We start from the raw sequence: 22,505 nt of genomic DNA on the forward strand, positions 1-22,505 counted from the left end.
TACACTTAGAGAAAATAGAGCTTATTTAAAAGAAGACTATATTAAAGTAGGCGCTTTTTAATTCTTGAAACGATTTTTATCACGTTTGGGTCTCCTGAAGTGCGTGTTCACTCCAAATGATTTCTGAAGTAAGGACTGACTGACTTTTCAGAAGGATTTGAACATATCAGATATTCTAGCATTGGTAACAACTACAAAAAGAACAATGGAAATGGCATGTAGAGTTGAACTGGTAAAGTAGATGAAAAGGAAAAAAAAAGAAAATAAAGATAAGGTGTGCAGCCTTTCTGTATGTTGCATTGCAGAGAAATGTGGTTTGGAGAGGATCTGCCTGGCTGCTGAATGTCCCGTCCACTCTGCCTGCCTGTAAGAGCACAGGGTGCTGGAGAAGCCTAGCAGGTCCAGGAGAATGAAGGAGAAGTTCCACTGTCTCGGTAATTTAAAAAATATTCAGTCAGGGGAGTGCTTCTCTGGAAGAAGAGAGGAGTAATTAGTCTTCCTACCCTGGGATCAGGTTAGGATAAAAATGCAAACCAAACTTCTGTGGAGAGGAATTGATGGCAGATGACGCAACTGCTTCTGTCTTGTGGCAAAACAAATAACCTATTGCTCAGTGGGGTCAGATCACAAAATCACAGAACCAATTAGGTTGGAAAAGACCTCTGAGATCATCGAGTCCAACCTTTGACGGAACACCATCACGTCAACTAGACCATGGCACTAAGAGCCACATCCAGTCTTTTCTTAAACACTTCCACCCTGGGCAGTTTGTTCCAACAATTAACAACCCTTTCAGCAAAGGAATCCTTCCTGATGTCCAGCCTGAACCTCCCCTGGTGCAGCTTGAGTTTATGTCCTCTTGTCCTGTCATCAGTTGCCTCGGAGATGAGACTGATCCTCACCTTGCTACAGCCTCCTTTCAAGTAGTTTCAGATGCCTTTGGGTTTATCAGTTCGCTACTCCTGATACTGAAATGCTGTGCTACAGACCAATTAAAGAAATGTCTTTATATGTCTTTCCATCCTCTCTACAATTTTTGTTGTCCTTAATAGGAGCAGTTTTATATCAAATGAAAGTATCATATAGAGCAAAACGCGACGGGAGGAGCGACAGGTTAACATAAGGCAAGAAAAAATCTGTGGAGAATTCACAAGTGCTAGTCTGAATTTTACAATTAATTCTTTCACTTTCAAAGAGTTACAAGCCTGCTTTTGCAGAGATGAAGGCAGCTTTAATTAGCAGTGAGCAAACAGGCCCCAGTGGGTGGAGCAAGTAGGTTTGATCCCAGGTTTGGCAACCCAAATCAGCTGCTCAAAGATAACTGAAAGCTGTCATCTAACTCAATAGTCCATTAAACGTGGGATGTGTTTACTTGATTTTGTTTTGAAATTATTTTCATTTGTCTCAGTGAGATACATCTGAAAGTTTTGAGCTGTAGTAAATATTGTTCTTATTTGTTTGCATGCATTATGTTGGAACAACTCATGCGTTTTTTCCACTTTGCTGAGCTTTACTCTCATCATAAATTGCTTATTTAAGTTCAAATGTCAGTAAATAAGTCCAGTTAGGTAAATAAGTTTGTGAGTTTTAAAACTAAAACAAAGCAGTAAATATAGAATATTAGCTGAGAAAGGAGTGGGAAACTGAAAGTTCCTCAAAGAATGGGGATGCTTATTAGAGAAATATTCCTTGTCACACAGCAGTACGACAGATTTTCAGCTGTACTTTCAGCTTGGAGAGTCTATAACCTCAAAGGAAAATTCTGAAAGGCCTCTGAAAGGCCTCTGAAAACAATAGCGTATGTATATGTAGGGAGAATAGAGAAATAAGTCCTCTCTCCATGCCCTGACTAAGGCAGTCTGGTTAAAAAATGTTTCTTTGTCTGTAAGAACCAGTTTCCATAAAATTTTCATAAGGATTAATAATTTGCAAGCTTCACACTACTTCAGCCCTCCAGTAATAACAAAAGCCTGGAAACAGCCTAGGATATTGAGGTACTGGACTGAATTTCAAACTTCAGGCCTACTAGAAACTGAGGTCAAAATTTGGAGGAAAGTTGCTCCCATTTTAGTTACTACCAACACTGAGGCAGTTAGTGATGGTCTTGGCTGAGTTTCTGACAATTTTAGCAGCTTTATTTGTACAGCTAGCTTTGTGGGATGACAGTGACTACTATCTTTTGCTAGGGATGCTCGTATTTGATGCTGACATTGATGTATCTTCCTCAGAAGTGATTGCAGCTGAGTTGCTTGTTCATTTGCATCTTTATGACTCTCAAGCCATCTTGTATATCTGTGTTCGTTGTTTTGATATTTTACCCCTTTTCTCCCATTAACTCTTTTACTTTTCTCAAATAGTGTCTTCCAGTGACACAAGTATGAGCCAAGGCAAACTGAAGAGGATTTCTTTCCAGTGTTGAGTCAGGATGAGTTGTGGGGCTCATGGAATTCTTAGCTTAAAGATTTAACCTTTATCTCATCAGCCTCCCTCTGCAGACCCAGTGTGAAGCTACTGTCCTTGCTTCCCCTGTTATTGTTAGTGTCCTTCCACCCATCACTCATTATGAGGGGAGTCAAGGTCTTTGGAAATCTCCTTTCTTGAGGAGAAGCTGATTTATGCTCAGCAATTTGGTCTTCTCAGCAGGTCTGTTAGTGGCACCTCCATCTGCAGATTGCCCCTAAGAGCACACTCAGGCACGTGGCCCCTGCACTGCTGCCCCCCCCTTACCTTTATTTCCTGAAGTGCTCAAGAGACAACTTTCACCTCTTCTGTTTTGTCTGTGGCTCTCTGCTGCAGACACAGCTCTAATAGGGGAAAAAGTGAAAAGTTTCTCAGGTTGGAGGAACAGTTTTGTTCTCTGGAGTAGCAAGAGCTATGTTTGTATTTTGGAGAACACTTTCCTGTTACAAAGCTTGTGCTGGATTGTATCACCAGTTGATAGCCTGTTTAATAATTTGGACTAGTTATTATGTCAGCTAGCTTGTTTGGTAAGGATGCGAGGTTCCTCCCTCATGTAGAACAGATGTATCCATCCCTCTGTCTGCTGTGACAGGTCCCTGGTGTTTGGAAATACTGGAGTATCCTTAGACAGGCAGAGTAGGAACCACTTGGGTAACTACAGCAGAGCACTCTAAGAATACAAAGTCATTGCATGTTTTCCTGTCTGCTTTTAATTTCTGCTTCATGCTCTTTTTCCCTAAAAACAGGGGATGTTCAGTCGCATAGGCTCAGGGTTTTGCGCTGTGTGGCAGAGCGGGCCAGGGCCAAGGAGAATTAATTCTGATCTAGGGATGGCTTGTGTGTGTAAGTCCTTAGAATAGCTTTTGCTTTTAGATACTTGACAAATTCCCAAAGCAGGAGATGGCATGGATGTCTCTGCCTTGACCCTCATGGTGTTTTCCGAGGCCATTAATGTCAGGCTGCTTGTACTTTCTCCATGTCCTGCCAGTGCTCTCTGCAATGAACACACACAGCCTGTTCCACCTCCAACCTCCCGCTGCTTTGCAGTCAATTAGACTTGCTAGAGTGGACAACTTCACTTCTGTGGAATGGTTTGCTGCCAGTAGCAGCTCCTCTGATCAAGCAGGCATCCCACACTGCTGAGGGCCATGGTATGTAGGTGGGCCGTGTGGTTGCTGAGGTGATTGCAGCTGTGGGTTGTAAATGTAATTGATACTTTTCTTAAGTTGCTCCCATTGCATGTGGGTACAGGGTCAATTCTAGCCAAAGCCCATGTTTGCTGACTCATGAAGATGTCTGTCCTTTCTCCTGAAGCTCAAGGTCATCTGAGCTCCTTTTTGCTATGCTCATTTCTGCTAGTGAGTCAGCCCAGAGGCTGCTTGCTGCTGGTACCTATAGATTCTGTCCTCAGGTCTATTTGTTCTCTACTGAATTTAGCCTGTTAAGTTCAGTAATTTGCTTAAATCCTTGTGTGATGCTCGGCTTTGACGGGCATCAGTAGCAGCCACTTTCTTGCGGCAGTGAAGGACATTCTCAGTGGCTGGAGATGGCTCTCCCTCCTTTATCCTCCTGTCTGTCCTTCCCTCTTTCCTTTCATTTGGCCCACTTCAGCACCTCATCACCAAGGGACAGATTTTAAACCAGCTACAATTTGCAAAGATGGTGGCTCAAAATGTCTGCAGGTAAGAGAGGTCTGTGGCAACACTGACATGATGGTACTGCCACCCAGGGTTGCCCTTGCCAGCAGCCCAACATGGGCTCGGGCTATCTCCTCCCCAACTCTTCCAATGCATCCCTAGACCTTCTATTGATCCTCTGCAATGTCATTTAGTGAGTAGTGATAAACATAGTAGTGCACTCAGAATCCTGATTGGCTCAATAGGCAGGGTGCTCTTAAAAGTGCACTCTTGTATAATATTCCTGCATATTGAAGTAATGGCTATAAATACTATTCACTATGTCAGGAGATAGAAAAGGCAGTCAGTAACTGAGAACTGAACTCAGACAAAAATCACGATGCTTAAGCCATTGTAATAAACCTACCATTCTTCTCAGATATTGAGCAGAAAATCCCTATTAAACTGGTCAGTGACAAGGAAAGTCAGCTTACTGAACAGGCAAACCAGACCATCCTTTGGACTGTGGCATGAGAGCAAAATAAAGCCCTGCAAATATCCATAGGGTGCTGTGGAAATGCTGGGACAGGTCTTGCTGGGCTGGCTTCCAGTAGCTAACCAAGCCTGAGCAGAAAGCGACAGAAACACTAATCCAGTCTTTGGGAGAACAGGCTCACTGTCCTGAGATTTGTAATGAACAAACAAGTTTTGAAAAGATCAGAAAATATTTGACTATCAATGTCTAGGAAGAGATATCTCTTAAAAGAAAGAGGAACTACTCTTTCTTTATCATCCTTTATTTTAATTATTTGAAAGTAGTGCTGCAAGATTAGCAATCTTTCATGAATTCAATAGCAATTTTATGATTGTATAGGAAGTGTATTTGTTGTGGCTCTGTAAACTCAATGGTTCAAGCAAACTTGCTCCTCTGACATCTCCCTCTTATTTTTTTTCATGACTTCTTAAAGTAATGTTTTGTTTTGTTCTGGTTTCCTATTACTCATGAGCAAGCTAAGATGTTCACATCCTCCCACAGCTTTTGGTTGAATATAGGTTTCACATTAAAGTTGTTCTGGACTTTTTTTCCTTTCTTGAATGATCTTTGACGTATCTGTTTGAGTTTCTCCTTCCAACTGGTATTCTGCATTGAGAGCCATGATCCACACTGTTAACTCGTCTCTGGTATTTTCTCTTTTGTGTATATTTGGTGGAACTCCTAAGCTGCATCAGAAATCTACTGAAAACACATTTGTTGTGGGTCTAATTCCTTCACCTTGGGCTTTGACATTTTGTGCTGGCTTGAGGATGCTGCCCTGTTGAAAAGCAGAAATCTCAAAATACTCTTTCTTCTAGCTTTCTCATTGCCCTACGTTTTCTCCCTCTTCCTCTTTTGCCATATAGAAGAACCCGCTTTAGGACACGAACCCCACTACATGAATGAAACTAGATGGAGAAATTCAGTGTTTGCCTTCATGAAGCAGTTGGATCAGTGTTTATTCTCAGAAACTTCTCATTTGGTGAAGAAGAGATTTTACTATTGCGCTAGAAGATTGGCTCAATTTCAATAGTTTATGTGAAATAGTAAAATCATTCTCTTCTGAATTCACACTCACTGCAGTGCAAGACAGAATAGTGAGTGGATTAAGTATGCTTTGGATATAAATGTTCAGTATATATTATTTTCCCATTTAAAAAAGGTCTTAGACTTCACTCATGAGTACTGCAATGAGTACTGTATTTTAGGGCAGAGGCTCATCTATCTATTTTGTCAAAATGCAAACCCTTCAACTACTAGGATGTGTATTTTTATTACATATTACATTTTTATTAAAATGTGGTGTTGTAATAGGATTCCTCTTTCTCCAAGGAGGCTTTTATATATACTTATGTTTATATACACACACACTCATTAAAAATGGTTTTGCTATGGGGAAGAGGGCATTGAGTCCAAAAGGCTAGGTTTTACATATTTTATTCATAAAAACAGATTTGCAACAATTTATTAAAAATTGATCTCATGCAGTATAAGGTTATACAAGAAATTCTTCATTTACATTTTATTCTGGCAGTTCCAGTCTAGTTTAAAGCATTTGTGCACTAACATCATTGGAAAATGCCATTGGGGCACAGCCTCTTCATAAATTTACAGTACATTTTTGCTGCAGTATAAAAGAACAGAAACATTAAATAGCTATATTCACTTGGTTGGTCTTGTTATCTGCAGTAAAGTAAAAAAAATGTTATGGGAGAAACTACAGTATCATTGAGACAAAGAATGTACTGCATGGTTTAAACCTAATAAACGTCACACAGTCAGTATTCACGAAGTTACAGACACACACACACACACACACACTCACCTCCAATGGTCTGATACTTCTGAATTTTTTTCCTGCTAAGTTGGAATAATATTTCTACAGAGATCTTTGTGTATACATTATATACAATATTGTAATTTTCTCTTTTTAAAAATTAACATTCCTTTTAAAATAAACCAGGCCCTGATGATATTAATAAAGCAAGAGAATACTGTCAACACACATTGAGTGACAACGTCAGTGTTTAGTGCTTAAACAGAGTAATGAGTTCTATTTTATCTGTGATTATACTTACAGGTTTTTTTTGTTCTAAAAACTACAGATATTTCCATACCCTCTCTTACTGTATGTGCCAAGTGAAATATTTTGTGATGCTCCTGATTGTAAGATTCAGATACATATTCATGTTGGTTTTGGCCACTATGAGGAGTATTTTATTTTTAATGGCGATTTATGCTAGCTTGTCAAAGCTGCAGTTAAGTCCCTCAGCTAATGAACCCCTTCAACTGTGCTTCAGTCATTGCTATCTGTAAACCTTTGTAGGTATGTCTTTCCAAAGGTTTGGTCTGAGATGCACAGGTGTTGGTCAAAGAAAACTGAGAGCCCAGTGGGTGCTTCATGTGTTTTTTCCCCCTACTTTCAGCAAACAGCCCTGGAAGTCAGAGGACACATTTCCAGTCCCTTTGAAAAAGAAGCTGCATGTGTGTCTCACCTGTGCCTGAGGGTTTGGCTCCAGAGCTGGTTCAGACGGTACGCCACTTTCATTCCTCCTAATTGCTTCGGTTCAGGGAATGGAGCTAAAGTATAAAACCCTTTGTTTTTTTTTACACAGTCCTTTTAGGCTTCAGATAAAATATTCTATTGGTAAATTGGATTTGTCCTCTCTATTATCTGCTACAACTGTCACACACAGGTACGAAGCAAACATGGTGTATATTCACATCTATGTGCTCTGCAGGCTTTGCCTGCAGCAGCAAAGTGCTGTGCCCTAGCCCCTCCCCCTCTCCAAATCAACTAAATTAATTTTATTGTAATTATGTGTGACACAATTCAAACAAATTAGGAAAAACAATTCATCCTGTGACATTAAGACTTTACTACCCATCTGTCCTCAGTTTCCTGAGTTATCAGCCCTAGGACTTTTCCAGACAGTTTAGTATGTTACGATTGGTGGTGTTTATCCTGAAATAGGTGCAAAAACTTTGCTAAAAATGAAGCTGCAGATGGTCAGCAGTTACTACCATTGCCCCTGGAGAAGGGCAAAGTGCTCCTCTTGCAACTAGCAGCTCTCCAGCTGGTGGCAACTCAGAGCTGGAGCTTCTGGCTCTGCTTGGGTTTCACATACAGCTGCAAGATAGAGGTGACCCTGCTCACAGCACTGCAGTCTCAATGACACCTGAGGAATCATTTCTCACAATTCCTTCCTACTGAACATCATCACCTGAAATGAAAACAAGCAAGACTAACCAGTGCAGAATGTTTCCAGCAATTTTACACAACTCTTGTAAAAATGAGTGTATCTATTTCAACATGGTATAGGTCAACCACTGCATTTTCCTTACATGGATACAGTATAGAATTGCATGTTCTCAGCAGCCACACAAAGCTCAGTGACATTTGAGTGTTTGGTTTTTTTTCCCTAGTGTCTTTTTTGCAAGATCCGTATTTCCCAGCCTTCTTGTTGCTAGTAGAAATTTTGGAAGAAATGTTTTTTTTTCAGTGACTTCTAGGTGAAGAAATAAAAACTCCATGAATAAGGCTACAGATCAAACTCCTTGTGTCCTTCTCCTTTGCCTTCCCACATGAGTTACACGGGCACTCCTGTGATGAGGGCCTCAGCGGCAGTTCCTCTGTGGTAAGAGCCAATGTTACATGTTTGTAGCAGAGTTCCAGGTCAGATGTTTAGTCCAGTCATTGAGTACTTAAAAGCAGTTCAGGAAGCACTGATCTCCCTTTCCTACAGCCCCGAAACCATCACTCGGAAGGAGGGCGGCACGTGTCTGTGCCGAGGGCTGGCACTGGGGCTTACACACGGACTGGCACAGCTCGCATCCACTCCCCCTATGGACGGCAAGTAGGCATGGTGAAGGATGGGCAGCTGCAAGGACAGCCGACGCTGTATGCTGAAGGAGACACACAGAGAGAGAGGGGTTAGCCAAGGGGAAGATGTAATACATTACACGGTTGATATGTTCACAGGTTGCCGCTAGGATGTTTCCTGTGCCTGCTGCTGCGACTGGGAGGGTTAATGCCAAGAGCATTGCACTTGCTGCTGTTGAGCTACGCCACCATGATGTTATTTCCCTTTGGGGAATTTTTCTGACAGGTTAGACATGACAGAGGAATCTAAGGGTGCTTTCTCAGCATCCCACAACCTTGTAAAATTCCCAGGCACATTCAGGTTAATTGCTAGAGTGCTGATGCCATGAAAAGGGAAAACCTTAAGCTTGCAATAGGGGTGAATGGCTTGGTGATCCCCCAGCCCCTTGTAAAGCTATCTACTGCATGCAGAGCCCTGGCTAACTGTGTAGACATGCATGAGGTCACAGAGTTTTAAGCCATGCACCACTTAGCACAAGGATTAAGGATGGCATTTTTGCAACTCCAGCTAAGGCAAACACAGGTGCGTGGCAGGTGGGAATTGGGACTGATGGCTTTTTCCAAGTAGTTCCTCTTTAAAGCTTTTGTCTGTGCTTTTGAGGTGATGGACGCTTTTGAGTTCCAGCAGTCAGTGCTACGGGCCTGAGGAGTTGGCACTATAAAAGCAGTCTAACCTACCACCAAAATTCAGTATTTAAGAACCTAACATTCTCTATTCATTTTCCCAAGCAGGTTGACATAATGATATCTTGTATTAGGTTTTTCTTAAATGGATACTAAACTGTGCTCACAGGTATCCCATCTAACCCCTCTCCCTGGAGAAGATGGTGCCATGAGGGGCTCTGCTACCCCTGTGCTGTGAATATACTAGCACCTTTCACAAAATCAAAATCCAGTTAATGTTTGCTAGTGTAAGAGATATTTTCAGTCATCAAGATGTTATCAACAAGATGGCTTAGCATTTGGAGACAGTCACCCTTGAAACACAGAGGCACTTTCTAAAGAGAAGACAGTTGTCAAGGTGACTGAGCTGAACTGAAGACTGGCTTTTTGATTCCAGAAGAAAAATGCCCATAGAAAGCATTTTATCAGTAAATTTATGTTTCCCTGTTATCTGATATAATGACTGTGTATAGGCCTTTATAAGAGGTGTGTGTTTGAAAGCTAGTCTTTGGACAGCCTTTCTAATTCAAACAACATTTAATTTCTTTTTTGCTTTGTGTTAGGAAGCAGAGACAAATACCAAGGCATACATGCACTGCTCAGGGACCAAGCAGTATAGTTTTTAAATTCAAACAGAAAGAAATGTAATACTCTTCTCTTTTGCTTCTTCACTACAAATCATGTCTTGCTTATAGAGATATGCAGTAGAAATAGATGTTGTCCGTCTATTCAGGAAACTCTTTCTCATTGTTTTTCACCCTCAAACTCCCTATAAAAGTTTCATGCAATGTTAATCCACAGTGGTGATCATTCTAGTGCTGGCAATGCATTCCTGGGACTAAACAGAATCCATTCATTGTTATTTTGCTACTGTGCCCAGCTCTTTCTGATGCTATCAATGAAATCATGCCTTGTTCCCAAGGAGTGCAGAGGTGGCATGGCTCGCTGTTTCCATGTGTTGAATCCTTATGAGCCTGATGCTGCAGATTGTCATTCCATCTCTTGTTGCAGGGTCAAATGCAGAATTGCCTGTGCTTATTTTCCCACCAGTGGAAATGCTTACTCTGTTCAACTGTTATAGACTTCTCATTAAAGAGCTTTTTGAAGCTATTCCAAAAGAATCCAGTTGCATAATCAAGTGAATAGGATTGTTTTTTTCATCCATTTCAGTGTTAGCCATACCATGGACAAAGCATGTTTATTTAGCTATGCCAATGGTGGCTGCAGTGAGTGGCAAATTTTCCTTTAACTGTACTTAAAAGTTTGCTTTCACTTGAAAACTAGTTCCGGGAATTGGGGCAGAGAACTGTAGCCTGGAGACTCACACACAATAAAGAGTTTAGACAGAAGCCTTAGAGGGGAACACAAAACAAAACAAGTAAAAAATCCAAACAAACCTACTATTTTCTCCTTAAGCAAAAGTAAATCTTGTGACCTGCTTCACTCTTTGTAGGGTTTGTGCCTTGCCTCACTCTTTCTAGGGCTTTTTCTGCAATATCAGTGATTTTTCTCTTCTCCCTCCCCTGCCACACCAGTGTTGTCAGTGCTTTTGGGGGATCCCTCAGTATCAATAAAAGCTAGGGGATGAAGAGATCAAGAACAGCCCTGTCAAGAAGAAGCTGGGGATGAAGAGATCAAGAGCAGCCCTGTCAAGAAGAAGCTAGACATGACCCAGCAATGTGCACTTGCAGACCAGAAAGCCAACCATATCCTGGTCTGCATCAAAAGCAGCATGGCCAGCAGGTCAAAGGAGGTAATGCTGCCCTCATGAGACACCACCTGAAGTACTGCATCCAGATCTGGGGCCTCCAACATAAGAAGAATGTGGACCTGGAATGAGTCCAGAGGAGGGTCACAAAAATGATCAGAGGGCTGGAGGATGTCTCCTATGAAAAGAGGCTAAGATAGCTGGGGTTGTTCAGCCTGGAGAAGAGAAGGCTCCTTACAGCACCCTTCCAGTACCTAAAGGGGGCTTACAAGAGAGATGGAGAGGGACTTTTTACAAGGGCATGGAGTGATAGGACACTGGATGATTTTAAACTAAAAGGGGGTAAATTTAGACTAGATATAAGGAAGAAATTTTTTATGATGAGAGTACTGAAACACTGGCGCAGATGGCCCAAAGACGTTGTAGATGCCTTATCCCTGGTAACATTCAAGGCCAGGCTGGATGGGGCTTTGTGCAACCTGATGTGGTTGAAGTTGTCTCTGCTCATTGCAGGGAGATCGGACTGGTTGACCTTTCAAGGGCCCTTCCAGAATTCTATGAATATGAAAGCATATATATGGTCCAGTATTTTGAAGAGGGAATGGTTAGTATTAGCGGGTCTAGAATCATAGACAACCACTGAAGGACATGGAAAGGAAAGGTGGTGCCACACACAGAGCAGCCACCCAACAGGACAGGGCATATGTCCTCAGCTCTGTACAGAAATACTATTTATTAGGAAAATATAAATCAGGTAAAATCTTGACTTCCAATGTCAATGTAAATGGAAACACAATGCAATGCACATGGGAATGCACAATACCACAAAGGGGGCAGAGGCATCTGAAAAAATATTTTGGTTTTGTAATAGAAAACTACTACTGAGATCTATTGGTATGTGGGGGGACAGAAACAAGTACTGTAACTGTCAAGCATCCAAAGTTCTGCGGGAGTGTGTAAACTGTGTCTAAACACTTAGGGATTATTTCAGTTAATTCTGCAGCCCATAAATGTTTATTTTTAGCAGCTGCAGGGAAGCTGGTGCAGTTTTAAAGACTACAATAAAGCAAGATGTTGAACAAGCAAGTAAAGTAATCATTCTAAATCTACTATATTTTAATGACAGATTTGAGTAAGATCACAGACTAATATGATCCACTGTCAATGAAGAAACTGAATAACAGAGGCATGTTCATGCTGAGGCATATGGCTGTTAATGCAATAATCCAGCCACAACCAACTTCTTAGAATGAGAATTTTTAGTTACTAAAATTAAAATAACTGGTTCCAGTTATGCTTTGAAGTTATGCTTTGAAGGTTACAAAAAAACCTGCATATAGAAATAGTCTATTAAAATGGCAGGTTTCAGTGGGTTCCTTCAGAAATCTATCATCACCTTTACTTAGAGATCTGGAAGGCTGTTACATACTGTTGCTGTTAAAATGAGAACAGTATAAATTTTTAACAGTGCCAAAAACTAATTCAGTGGATGTAGATCACGGATGAGACAGGACAATAGACAGAAATGAAGGTGCACAGAAGGATGACTTTGAGGGTCACAGAAGATAAACCGTTGAATGTATTCATGCAGCCATCACACAGATAAGCTGACTGATGAGATCTTTAGATAAGCAAGCAGGACTGCCCAACAGGAAAGAGTTGACTTTGTGTGTGTGAGAGACAACTCAGTCTGCTGGGAAACGAACTGTTGTATCTATTCTGAACTGATTCAGGCTGCTCTCTGGACCTCAGATGATCTGGCATGGTGCAACATCCATCCGCGCAGCTACGCATCCCCCAAACAGGGTTTCTGAACACCAGATTGTTGCTGAGCATTACCCAGGAGAGTACAAGTTGAAACAGTTGTGCTAGGGAGTATGCTAAAAAGCACAATAGAAAATCAAAGCACAGGGCTTGAGCCTGTGCACTGGCACTGTTTTGCCTACTGTAGGAAGTGTTAATTTACACTGTGTAGCCAGTGTAAACAGGAGAGAAAGCAGTCAGCATCCACTTTTTGCTCTTCTTATCTGATGGTCTGACTAGGTATGGCAAATTTTGCACGGCAGTATGGATAATGTATGGCATCCTGGCCAGCAGGAAAGGGACTAAGATGCAACAGGAACTGAGAATCATCTATATTCCTGCTCTAGGGCTGCTTTACAGTCATACAGACCACATTTTCCCTAGGCATGGAGTTCTAAGTCTAAGGCAAGCACAAACCAAGTGTTTCTCACATTCTGATTGAGATGATGTAAACATCACACCATCAACAAAGGTGAAAAAGCTTCCTGCACTACTGAGGCTGAAGTGCATGTGTACTGCTGTGCCTTCACTTTGGACACAACTGTAGAATAAGAAATCATACTTGCAAACAGTGAAATACAGCACTAGTGGTAAGAAAGAATGAAAAAATCCCAAATCAACTCTTTTCTGTACTCTATAAGAATTTTTATGCTAGAAGATGTCAGCTGTAATGAGTGCTGACAAGCACAGGAAGCTGGGATGATTCTTTTTCCAACAGCCATCAAAGAGTTAACGGTTCTGCAGGCAAATTATTGTCTTAACATCCTCCTTTCACAGGCTTGTGACAAACAGGAAATATTTTTCAGACTAATGTCCTTGAGATTTGTGTTCTTGTAAAAGAAATAGATTTCTCAGACTGTGCAAATACCTATCAGGTGCCCTATGTATGAAGTGAAATGAGAAAGAAGACAGAAACTACAGCTTACTTCTTACTCCTTTCTTTATTTTATTTTTGACAAAAAATGTATATTTAGTAACCACTGAAGGTCAGAAGTCCTGCCAGACAAGTTCATAAACAAGCCCTCAGTTGCAGAAGGATATCTTAAAGAGTAAAAAGTTTGGAGAGAGGCAATCTCTTGTCAAAAAGAAGGAAGTCCTGAAGATGGTTATACTTCTCCTCTCTGTCAGGTCCACTGTGCCTAGGCAGCGTGGCTCTCAAACTGCCAGCTCACCCTCAGGGGAGACATTGATCCTTGGACCTGGCACATTCACAGCTGTGCAAATGCTGAATGACACTGTTTTGATTTAGCAGGACTTTATTAATTGCTTTCCATAAATGTCAGTGACTGTTCAGATTTGTACTGACCCACTCTTCAGGACCTTTAGGAAATCTCAGTCTTGTCATCAGCTATCACTAGCCTAGAAGTTCTGTCATCACCTTTCCTTTTTTTGTCTGTATTAAATCTATATCAAGACAATTGGATTGAGTGTCTGTCTTTTTCTTAGCATCTTTCTTAATGTAAGGAGGCCACATGTGGGTGAGTCTGCATTCACAAAACATTATTTCTGACAAATGGTGCTGAAAAAAACACAGGCCTCTAATAGCTGTGCATTAAAGCGCTCTGCTGACCCCATGAAGTCACGAGAGCTCTCTCAGCAAGAGCCCTGCCTTTGTGAAATTACAGGATATTTCGTATACTGTGGGCTTTTCTCAGTGTATGTGTGTATGTGTGTGTGTGTATTAGCTTCTTTGCAGGTTTGGGTTGGGATTTTTTTTTAAGTGTAAGGACAGAGTTAGAAATCCACGTGTTTTCCTGCACCAGGTAGTACAAGAGAGTAGCTACTATCTGAAATTGGGGTTGATGTCACAGATGTAACATGTGACTCATTCTAGTAATCTGTTTAATTTATTCTGTTTTTAAATAAGCTTTTAAGTTGCTCAGGAGTCCGACAACTATTAGTTCAGATCCTGATGAAGCAATGCTCGTGTCACCAGACTGCCATGAGGAAATGGATGATCCAGGGACAAATGAATATGGCACTTCTCTGAGCTCTGGCCTATGGCAGGTCCTGATCAGCTATTAGAGGGTAGGACATGACTTTATTGCATAGGTTCCTAGAGAGAAAGGCTGACACCATAAGACTCCTTCCCTTCCAAAAATCTAGCCACTGTTTTGTGCCACCTTCTCCTTGTAGCTGCAGCATTGTTTCTAAGGGAGACTACTTGGTGCAGGCTTTCCTATGCCAAAACTCAGGTCCAGCTGCTATGGCAACGTTGAAAAGCCTTCAGAATGTTTTTTATTTCTCAGCTAGCTTAAGATTGGAGAAGAATAAAATGTCTATGTACACCATGAACCCCTCTGGCAGGTGTGTGGAAGGACTTGGACTTTTGACAAGAGCCATAAGACATGTGTGCACTTATGTACATCCTCTTCATTCCTCCATTTATTGGTGGTCGGGCACAGCTCATCCTGCAACTCTCTACAGAAACTTTAGCTATGGATGTTTCTGACAAAAGAAAAGCAATATGTTAGTTTGCCTTTGGGGCACCTTTGGATCTCATACCCCTGATATCCTTTAAATTTCACCGAGGTGGTGACCAGGTGGCAGGGAGGCATCACAGTGCAACGTTGCTGCCTGCTGGTGCTTTAGGAGGCACCATTCACATTCTCTGTTGCTGATGTTTCAGGCCCTCTCTGTAGATGGGGCTGGCTGAAAGGGAGTTACAGTGAAGATCTTCCCATAAAAAATGCATGAAAGAGAAATATGGGCTTTGAGGAAATGTAATAATTTAAATTAACATTTTGTCAGCAAGGCAGCTGGTGTCCAGGATGGAATATACGTCTAAAACAGTAGCAAGTATGTGCACCCAAGCCTGTGCATACCCAGGAGAGCAAGGGGTATCTCATGTTGTACCAGCAGCTAATGATATATACTTACTGTTCTGGAGAGTTGATGTCTTCTATGGGATCTTTGCTTGTTCTGCAAGGGTCTGATGAACCCCACTGTGCTGGTGGATTTTGATCAAGATGATTTTTCAAAATGGCTTTCTCACCATCTGGATGGACAAGACATTCAGTTTTATTTTACTGTGACCAAGTGACCATTGTAAAATTGTTCCATTTTAAAATTTCCCAGATATCCATAATGACAAAAAGTAAAATTATTCTACCTATATTCCAATTTGTTCTCAGGTTTTCCTGTGAGAATTTGGTACTCTTATGTGTTGGATGATGTATTCCTCCATAAAAACTATCTTGAAGAAACAGAAAAGTGACAAAAACTCTTTTGTCCTTCCTTTGGTTCCCTCCGCCTTTAAAAAAAACCCACAAACCAAACCTTGTTGCCCACCTCTTTGTAGCTGTATAATGCTCTCTTATCTACACTGAGGCTAAGGGGAAAATTAATGTAACTGTACTGTTCTTACACTCAGAAATTGTAACCTTTTCATAAGAAACACCCTTCTTTGTTAAATCTTTTCCTAGAAAAACTATAATATCATTGATGTATAAAACCTTGGTACTCTCATAATCACATAGGCAATTAGGTGCTGTCATTTGACTATCTGCTACTGCTATCATTTAGCATGGAAATATGATTCATATCAGTTGCACTGGTCCATAGGCTGTCTGCAGAAGGACAGCTAATGATGTCATTAAGCTTTCTCCTGCCATTCTCTTTTCTGTGGAGTGATAATGAAGAAGATCATAATTTTCCCCATCTCTCACTTCACTTGATTCCCCTCGGTGTCCTGTGAGTCCCTGTGAGTGCTGAAGCCCATGGCATCATTCCCCTTGAGAAACACGGGCAAACACAACCATTTTAAGAAGGCCATCTTTGCCAGGGATCCTTTCTGTTCCTGCCCACTTTTCCAAAGTATCCTGCTGCGTTAAGCCAAATAAAATCACATGGAAAGCATCTGAATAATGAGGACAGTTCACAGCTTTCATAAATAATTACAGAGCAGCTCCAAATCCATCACCAGCAGTTGTTTGCCACACAAACAGAGAAACAATGATTGCTGCAGGCATTGAGGCAGCAAAGAAAAGAAGTCTAAGGTAAATTCTTGAACAGGATACTGGAGGATTTGAACATAAAAATGGGCATGAGAGGGAAAAACAGAAAAAGAGTAAAGGGAAAGGAAAATAGCATGAAAAAGCCAGTGTATTTTGAAGGCTTAAGTTGCATTTCTGTTCTACTTGTGCTCAGAAGCCCCATTTGAGTCTCCCAGCATGGAAGGAATATATGTGTTATAGACAGGCACTGGTGGGACAAAACAAACAGCAGAAACACAAAGTGAGGAAAGAAGTTGAAAGCATAAACAAATGTTTTGAAGGTAAACTCCAACACGTATAATTGCCCTCCCAGCAAGGTCATCCCTGACATTATTTGACAGCATTCCCTTTCTGCTGTGAAAAACATAACGTGGAAAGAGGAGTGTAGGTGAGGATGCAACAATGTGTAGACATGAGGATCACTACAGCTCAGAAGAAAAGTTTTTGCACTTATGTTGCATTGAAGAGAAGGGTCTTGGTGAGAAAGGTGACCAGAACACATGAAGCTGCTTTGGGTGGGGCAAGAAAATATCAGTAAAAGAGAGCTAAGAAATTCAGGTGTGGCAAGACTGTTTAAAAGAAAGAGATGGTAAGATTCAGTGATGGTTTAAATGTGAAGGGAAGACAGCATAGAGTCAAATCTGACAGTGGTTAAGCAATGAAGTCTATTGTCTCGGGGCAGCCTGAAGTTTGCTGGTGTGGCATTTGCTGTTACAAGAATTCAGTTTTTATTTTCTATATAGCACATTTCTTTGTATATTGAGTTTGACATTTTTTGCATAAAAGGCTTGTGATGTCTATAAACAGTCACGTAGAAAAGAACATTTTTTTACTTCTATGATTAAAAACAATGTTCAGTTTAGTTCAGATCAGTCCTGAGCTGATCTAAGCTGACAATGAAAACTGCTGACTTTTTGATATAGACCAAAGTAAAAATTTGAGTAACCCTTGTAATTAGGGATGGAAAAGCCCTATGATTTAATTATTTTAGGGTTCCAACTCATTTGGCCCAGATAAGCAATTTAACATTTTACAAAGCCACTGAAGATATAATTCTTCATCAAATGATTTGAATACGCAACTGTTCACGTTTGAGAGTATGTGATTTAATATATTAATCTGTGTTGTATGCCACTAAAGGAGTTTCATGTACTTTCAGACGCGCTGTGTGAGTTTAATATATTAATCTGTGTTGTATCCCACTAAAGAAGTTTCGTGTACTTTCAGATGCGCTGTGAGAGAGAGAGAGAGAAGGAGGTGGTCCCTGTCAAAAAGGTGGGGGATTTAGCTTAGAGTAGAGCAGAAATCATATATTCTCTGCCTACTCACCTCTCAACACCAACCGTCCGTTTATCACCGTGTGTTATTCTTAATAGACCCTTTTCTACCACCCTTGCAGATGACTCTCCCTTAATACACTGAATAAATTTCTGTATACAAGGCTACCAAATGCAAGTTTTAATGTATATGCATAAAATACACACAAAATTCACATAAAACTGTCACTTTCTTTTTTTTTCCTTTTTCCTTTTTTTCTTTGCTTCTTTCAAAATACAAATAATAAAAAAAAGGGGAGATAATTCTTATTTGTTAAGCTTTTTGGGAGAGGAATTGTTAGATTTTTATTTTGCAGCTACGGAAACTAGAATATCTTCATTTGTCATTTACTTTTCATTTAAATAATGAAGAGCAAGATTCTCACTTAGTCATATGCTTCTAGGAGCTGGAGCTTAAAGGAAAAACACTTATCATATACACTTAAAAAACTTACAGATGGAGAAAACTAGTTTTATATATATGAACAACTGAAAGAAAAGAAATTAAGGGTAGTCGTAAGCATTTGAGTTCCCAGTTTCCCCTGGAAAGTGTAGCACTGCTTTTAGTACTTTCCCAGCTTCTCCTCCTCTGTCCATTAATTATGCCGCTTGGAAAATGCTTTCCATTCTCAGGGTACTATCTTCCAATGCAGATACTATTGAGAAAGTTGCACTGGGATGATATAACTACCTTCTAAATTGAATTTACATTACCCAGAAGCACCTTCTAAACAATTTTCACCTTTGTAGACCTCAAACTGGAACTCAGAAGTCTGGATAAGTGATGCCTGAGCACTTTCCATTCAGAAAACTGTTGGGGAAAAAAGACAAATAGATCTCAAGGGTCTCGAACAGCACTCACTGATGGGTTCATTAGAAAACAAAGCTTGCTGTCAGTTGTCGGTGAGAGCCAGAAGGCTTTAGCTCAGGACTTTTCCCTGCCTGTAGCAAAGCTTCCAATTACAAAGCTCTGAGCTGCAAGAGCACACCCGATGCAGGTTGCCCAGGGGCTCAGCGAGGAGGTCACTGCTCCCAGCTGCTGCCTCTCCCTCTGCCAGGGGTGACGGTCGCTTCAGACATATAATCACTCCGCAGCCTGGTGCTGCCAAAATTACCTGGGCAGGCTTAAATGCGCCATGCATTTTAATGACCCCTGTTCAGCTGCAGGCAGGAAGCACCAGGTGACTGATGCTACTTCAATTTCTTCCAAGAGTTTAGAAACCATGTTTCCTTAAGTAGAAGCTTGTTTTGTTGATGTTTGTACACTGCAGCTTTATTGAACATCTTCATCATTACATTTTAGCAGCAATATTCCTCTGATGGCTTACGACTGGGTGGCAGAACTGCTCTTCATCCAACATCAATTTTACTGTTGTTTTCTCTTTGCTGTAAATCGTATTTTATGCCCCATAAAGAAGCAAGTGTGATTTAATAATGACTTAGAAGAGCTGGCAGAGATAACTTTGCTGATGTATTAAAGAGGTCTAGAAATTTTAAAGCTTAGAGGTAGATTTTTAAAATCTGCTCTAATATTTCCAAGTTCTGTTGCTTGGACTGTGAAACATGACCTGCCAGTCTCTGCTTTTCAGGTGAGTTGGATATAAAGAAAGTAAAATGAAAGGAAAAATTAAAATGATCACATTGTCTGCTGGGTAATCAGAAAAAGTTCTCCTGAAGTAAGTGCTCCACATAGGCAGTCTAAATTATGACTTCTGATAGTTATGTTATGAGAGGAAGAAAGGAAAAATCAGCAAAGTTCTGCTCTGATTTATACTACTTTAAGTGAACTCCCTTTACTACAGATTAATTTCTGTGAAAGAAAGGACAGGCACTGAACTTCTGACAGTTTGATCTCCCTGTTGAAATAGAAACAAGCTCCTATCTCAGGGTTAAATCCATTTGCTAGGCTTCATAGAAACTAGTATACATATCTCTATATACCTCTATATACAAGGGATATAAGGAAATCTATCCTTTCTTTAAAACAGTATTCTTTTACAAGAGTTATTTCTGAAAACCTTTACCTTTGAATCAGTATTTCAATCTCAAGCTTAATACTTGAATCATACAAACTTCATAAAAGTGATATTTCCCCCATCTATCACAGATGAACTCTGTTTTGCTTCACATTTGAGAGCAATATGCCTTTGAAATCTGTTTTTCTTTGAGCTGCTTTTACACGGGGAAAAACTAACACTAGGGAACATCATAGTGGGGTGACAGGTGACAGTATGTAGGCATATCTGACATGTAAATGAATGCTCCCAGTTCATTTACAGCAATGAGTAAAGGCTGCTTTCTGGCTTAAAACAGGCTTTCTGAGCAAGGAAGGGTGCCTGCAGAGAGATCTTGCGAAAAGGGTTTGTTCATAAGTGGGGCCTATGGCAAGGCTGTCTCTTGCTTCTTCTGTACTTCCCATAGGATGGCTGTCATTCATTAATTTCCCTAATATGCTACTCTGAAATGTACTGGCCAAGGTAGTGATAGATGGATACTCTACTGTAGGATTTCTTCTGAGCTTCACTTTATATGAAACTCTTGCAATCTATGAATCTATTAATTATTTCATGTGGAAATGATTTCACATACTAAAATGTCAAATAGAAGTCAAGTAGAGTAAGATAGTAAGATTCCAAGTGCAGCAAAATTATCCAGCCCCCTTCCCCCCCCCCCCCAACTACATAGTATCTTCCCTCTGTGTATGTTTTTTTCAATAGTTTTATCTCTACAGGAACTTGCACAGCAGAAATAACTTCTACTTTCATGAAGTCTCTCCTGTTTCTGGCATATTGATTGGGTGCAAGGAGCCCTTTTGGGAAGCTCTGGTTGTTGCTGGGCAGCTGCTTCAGGCTCCCTAGCCTGAACACCCATTTGATTTCCCACAGTTTTGTCCGTGTCAGGGTATTTCTTCCCTGGAACTGTGTGACACAACCTTCCTCTTTACGCAGAATCACAGTTACAAGCATTCGTCCTCCTTTTTTTCCAAATGTCAGCCTGATAAACACAGCTGTGCCTTCAAGCCTGACTCTTCTTGCTGAATGGCACTGCCAGTTACAGGGACAGCCTGATCCAAGCATTGGTCTACCTCATAGCCCATCCCTGCCTCAAACCCAGGCTCTAATGTGACTGCTGCTCCAGGAAGGCCACCAGATCTAAAAAATGCTGGGGACAGAAGTTAATGTTGCGTTGTGTACACAGGTGAGGTCACTAGCAGACATAGTGGCTCAGTCATCCAAGGAAAGTACTGAATGAAGTTAAGGGAATACCCTTTTCAATTCAACAGGGAAAGCCGTCTGAAGTCCCAGAGCCACAGTTTGTGGAGCATGTTGAGAACTGCTTGACCACACAAAGCTATCTAGCAGCACAGCTAAAAGCCTGCATTAAAAAAAAGCAATCAAACCATAAACCACAAATCACATTTTCCTAATTGCTTTTCTTACATAGCCAATTGCTGTAGATGTCTCAGGGACATTATGCATTTGTGAACAAGAGATGAGTGTTTCAGATAATATCTCTCTTTAAATGAGATGTACTGAAATGTGCTGTAAAGGAGCAGTCCCCGTGCCAGGAAAGAGCTCCTGGGCTGCACTGGGAGCTGTTGCTGTTAATAGCTAACCAGAAATCCCAATGTTATGAAACATTGCCTGAGGTCAGGTAGGTATAGGAGTGCACAGCTGTATCTACCTATTTTGGCTAAAACATTTTAAAACTTGTATCCTAAATCCATATTTGATATAAATGAGGGTGGTGGGGAAGGAAGAGTCAAATAAACTCCTTTGGCACTTGGCTATAGGAGTTAGGAATTTTAACTCGGGACAGTTTTTACAGATCAGAAGCCTACTGAACTGTACTGACATGAAAGCTTGATTAGGGCTTGTTAGAGATGCATTGCCTAAGTCCCATGTTGTGATCTGTAGTGTGAAGAGCTGTGCCCTGAGTTTGTGTAAGCAATAACAATGGGTTACACTACATGGCATTCTCTACATGAACTTCTCCAGAACAGCAAGGTATTTCATAAAGACAATTGACGTGAGACTGAGTTACAAAGTGAATGTGGTAAATGATCTGCTACGATTTTTAGCTCCGAGCCAGCCCCTATTATGAGTGTTTCTCTTCACTGTCCTATTCCTGCTCTCTCAGCTCACGTTTTTCATAAGATCAAGGTAGGCACAAACCTCATCATCACCTTAAAAACAATATTGGACTGGCTTCCCCAGTTGCACGGTGCAGATGAGAGACATGGTTGCTTCTAGGTCATGCTAATAGTTTATTTACAATTCTGAAGCTTCACTCAAATACCATCAGGCATGCATAATTTCAAGACTCTGTACTTTCCTTTACAGAAACTTACATGAAATACATAGCTACAGAAAGCATAGTTATGTCATTCAGAGTTAGCTTATCTGTAGCCGTAAGGGTCAGAATTTTTTTAAGTACCATTTAAGTGATGTCTGTTTGAATCTGCACAGGAGCAGCAGTGACTCAGCAGCATGAATTCTCCAAAGCCTTGTTATTTTGATTGGAAT

The 22,505-nt window shown here is 40.8% G+C and overlaps 1 protein-coding gene across 1 annotated transcript in view; it reads right to left on the reverse strand.

Annotated features, from left to right (window-relative positions):
- Nucleotides 1-6,035: 6,035 nt before the first annotated feature.
- The window catches only part of GABBR2 (gamma-aminobutyric acid type B receptor subunit 2), a 370,340-nt gene continuing 353,870 nt past the window's right edge, over nt 6,036-22,505 (reverse strand). Inside the window, exons 18-19 of the mRNA XM_018069987.2 lie at nt 15,549-15,666; nt 6,036-8,517 (exon numbers count right to left, since the gene is read on the reverse strand). Coding sequence (XP_017925476.1) covers nt 8,352-8,517; nt 15,549-15,666 — 284 coding nt within the window. The 3' untranslated portion in view covers nt 6,036-8,351. The remainder of the gene's footprint in view (nt 8,518-15,548; nt 15,667-22,505) is intronic.

Source organism: Manacus vitellinus, unplaced genomic scaffold (assembly GCF_001715985.3).
Source record: "Manacus vitellinus isolate BGI_N305 unplaced genomic scaffold, ASM171598v3 scaffold_17_pilon, whole genome shotgun sequence".
Taxonomy (NCBI): Eukaryota; Metazoa; Chordata; class Aves; order Passeriformes; family Pipridae; genus Manacus; species Manacus vitellinus.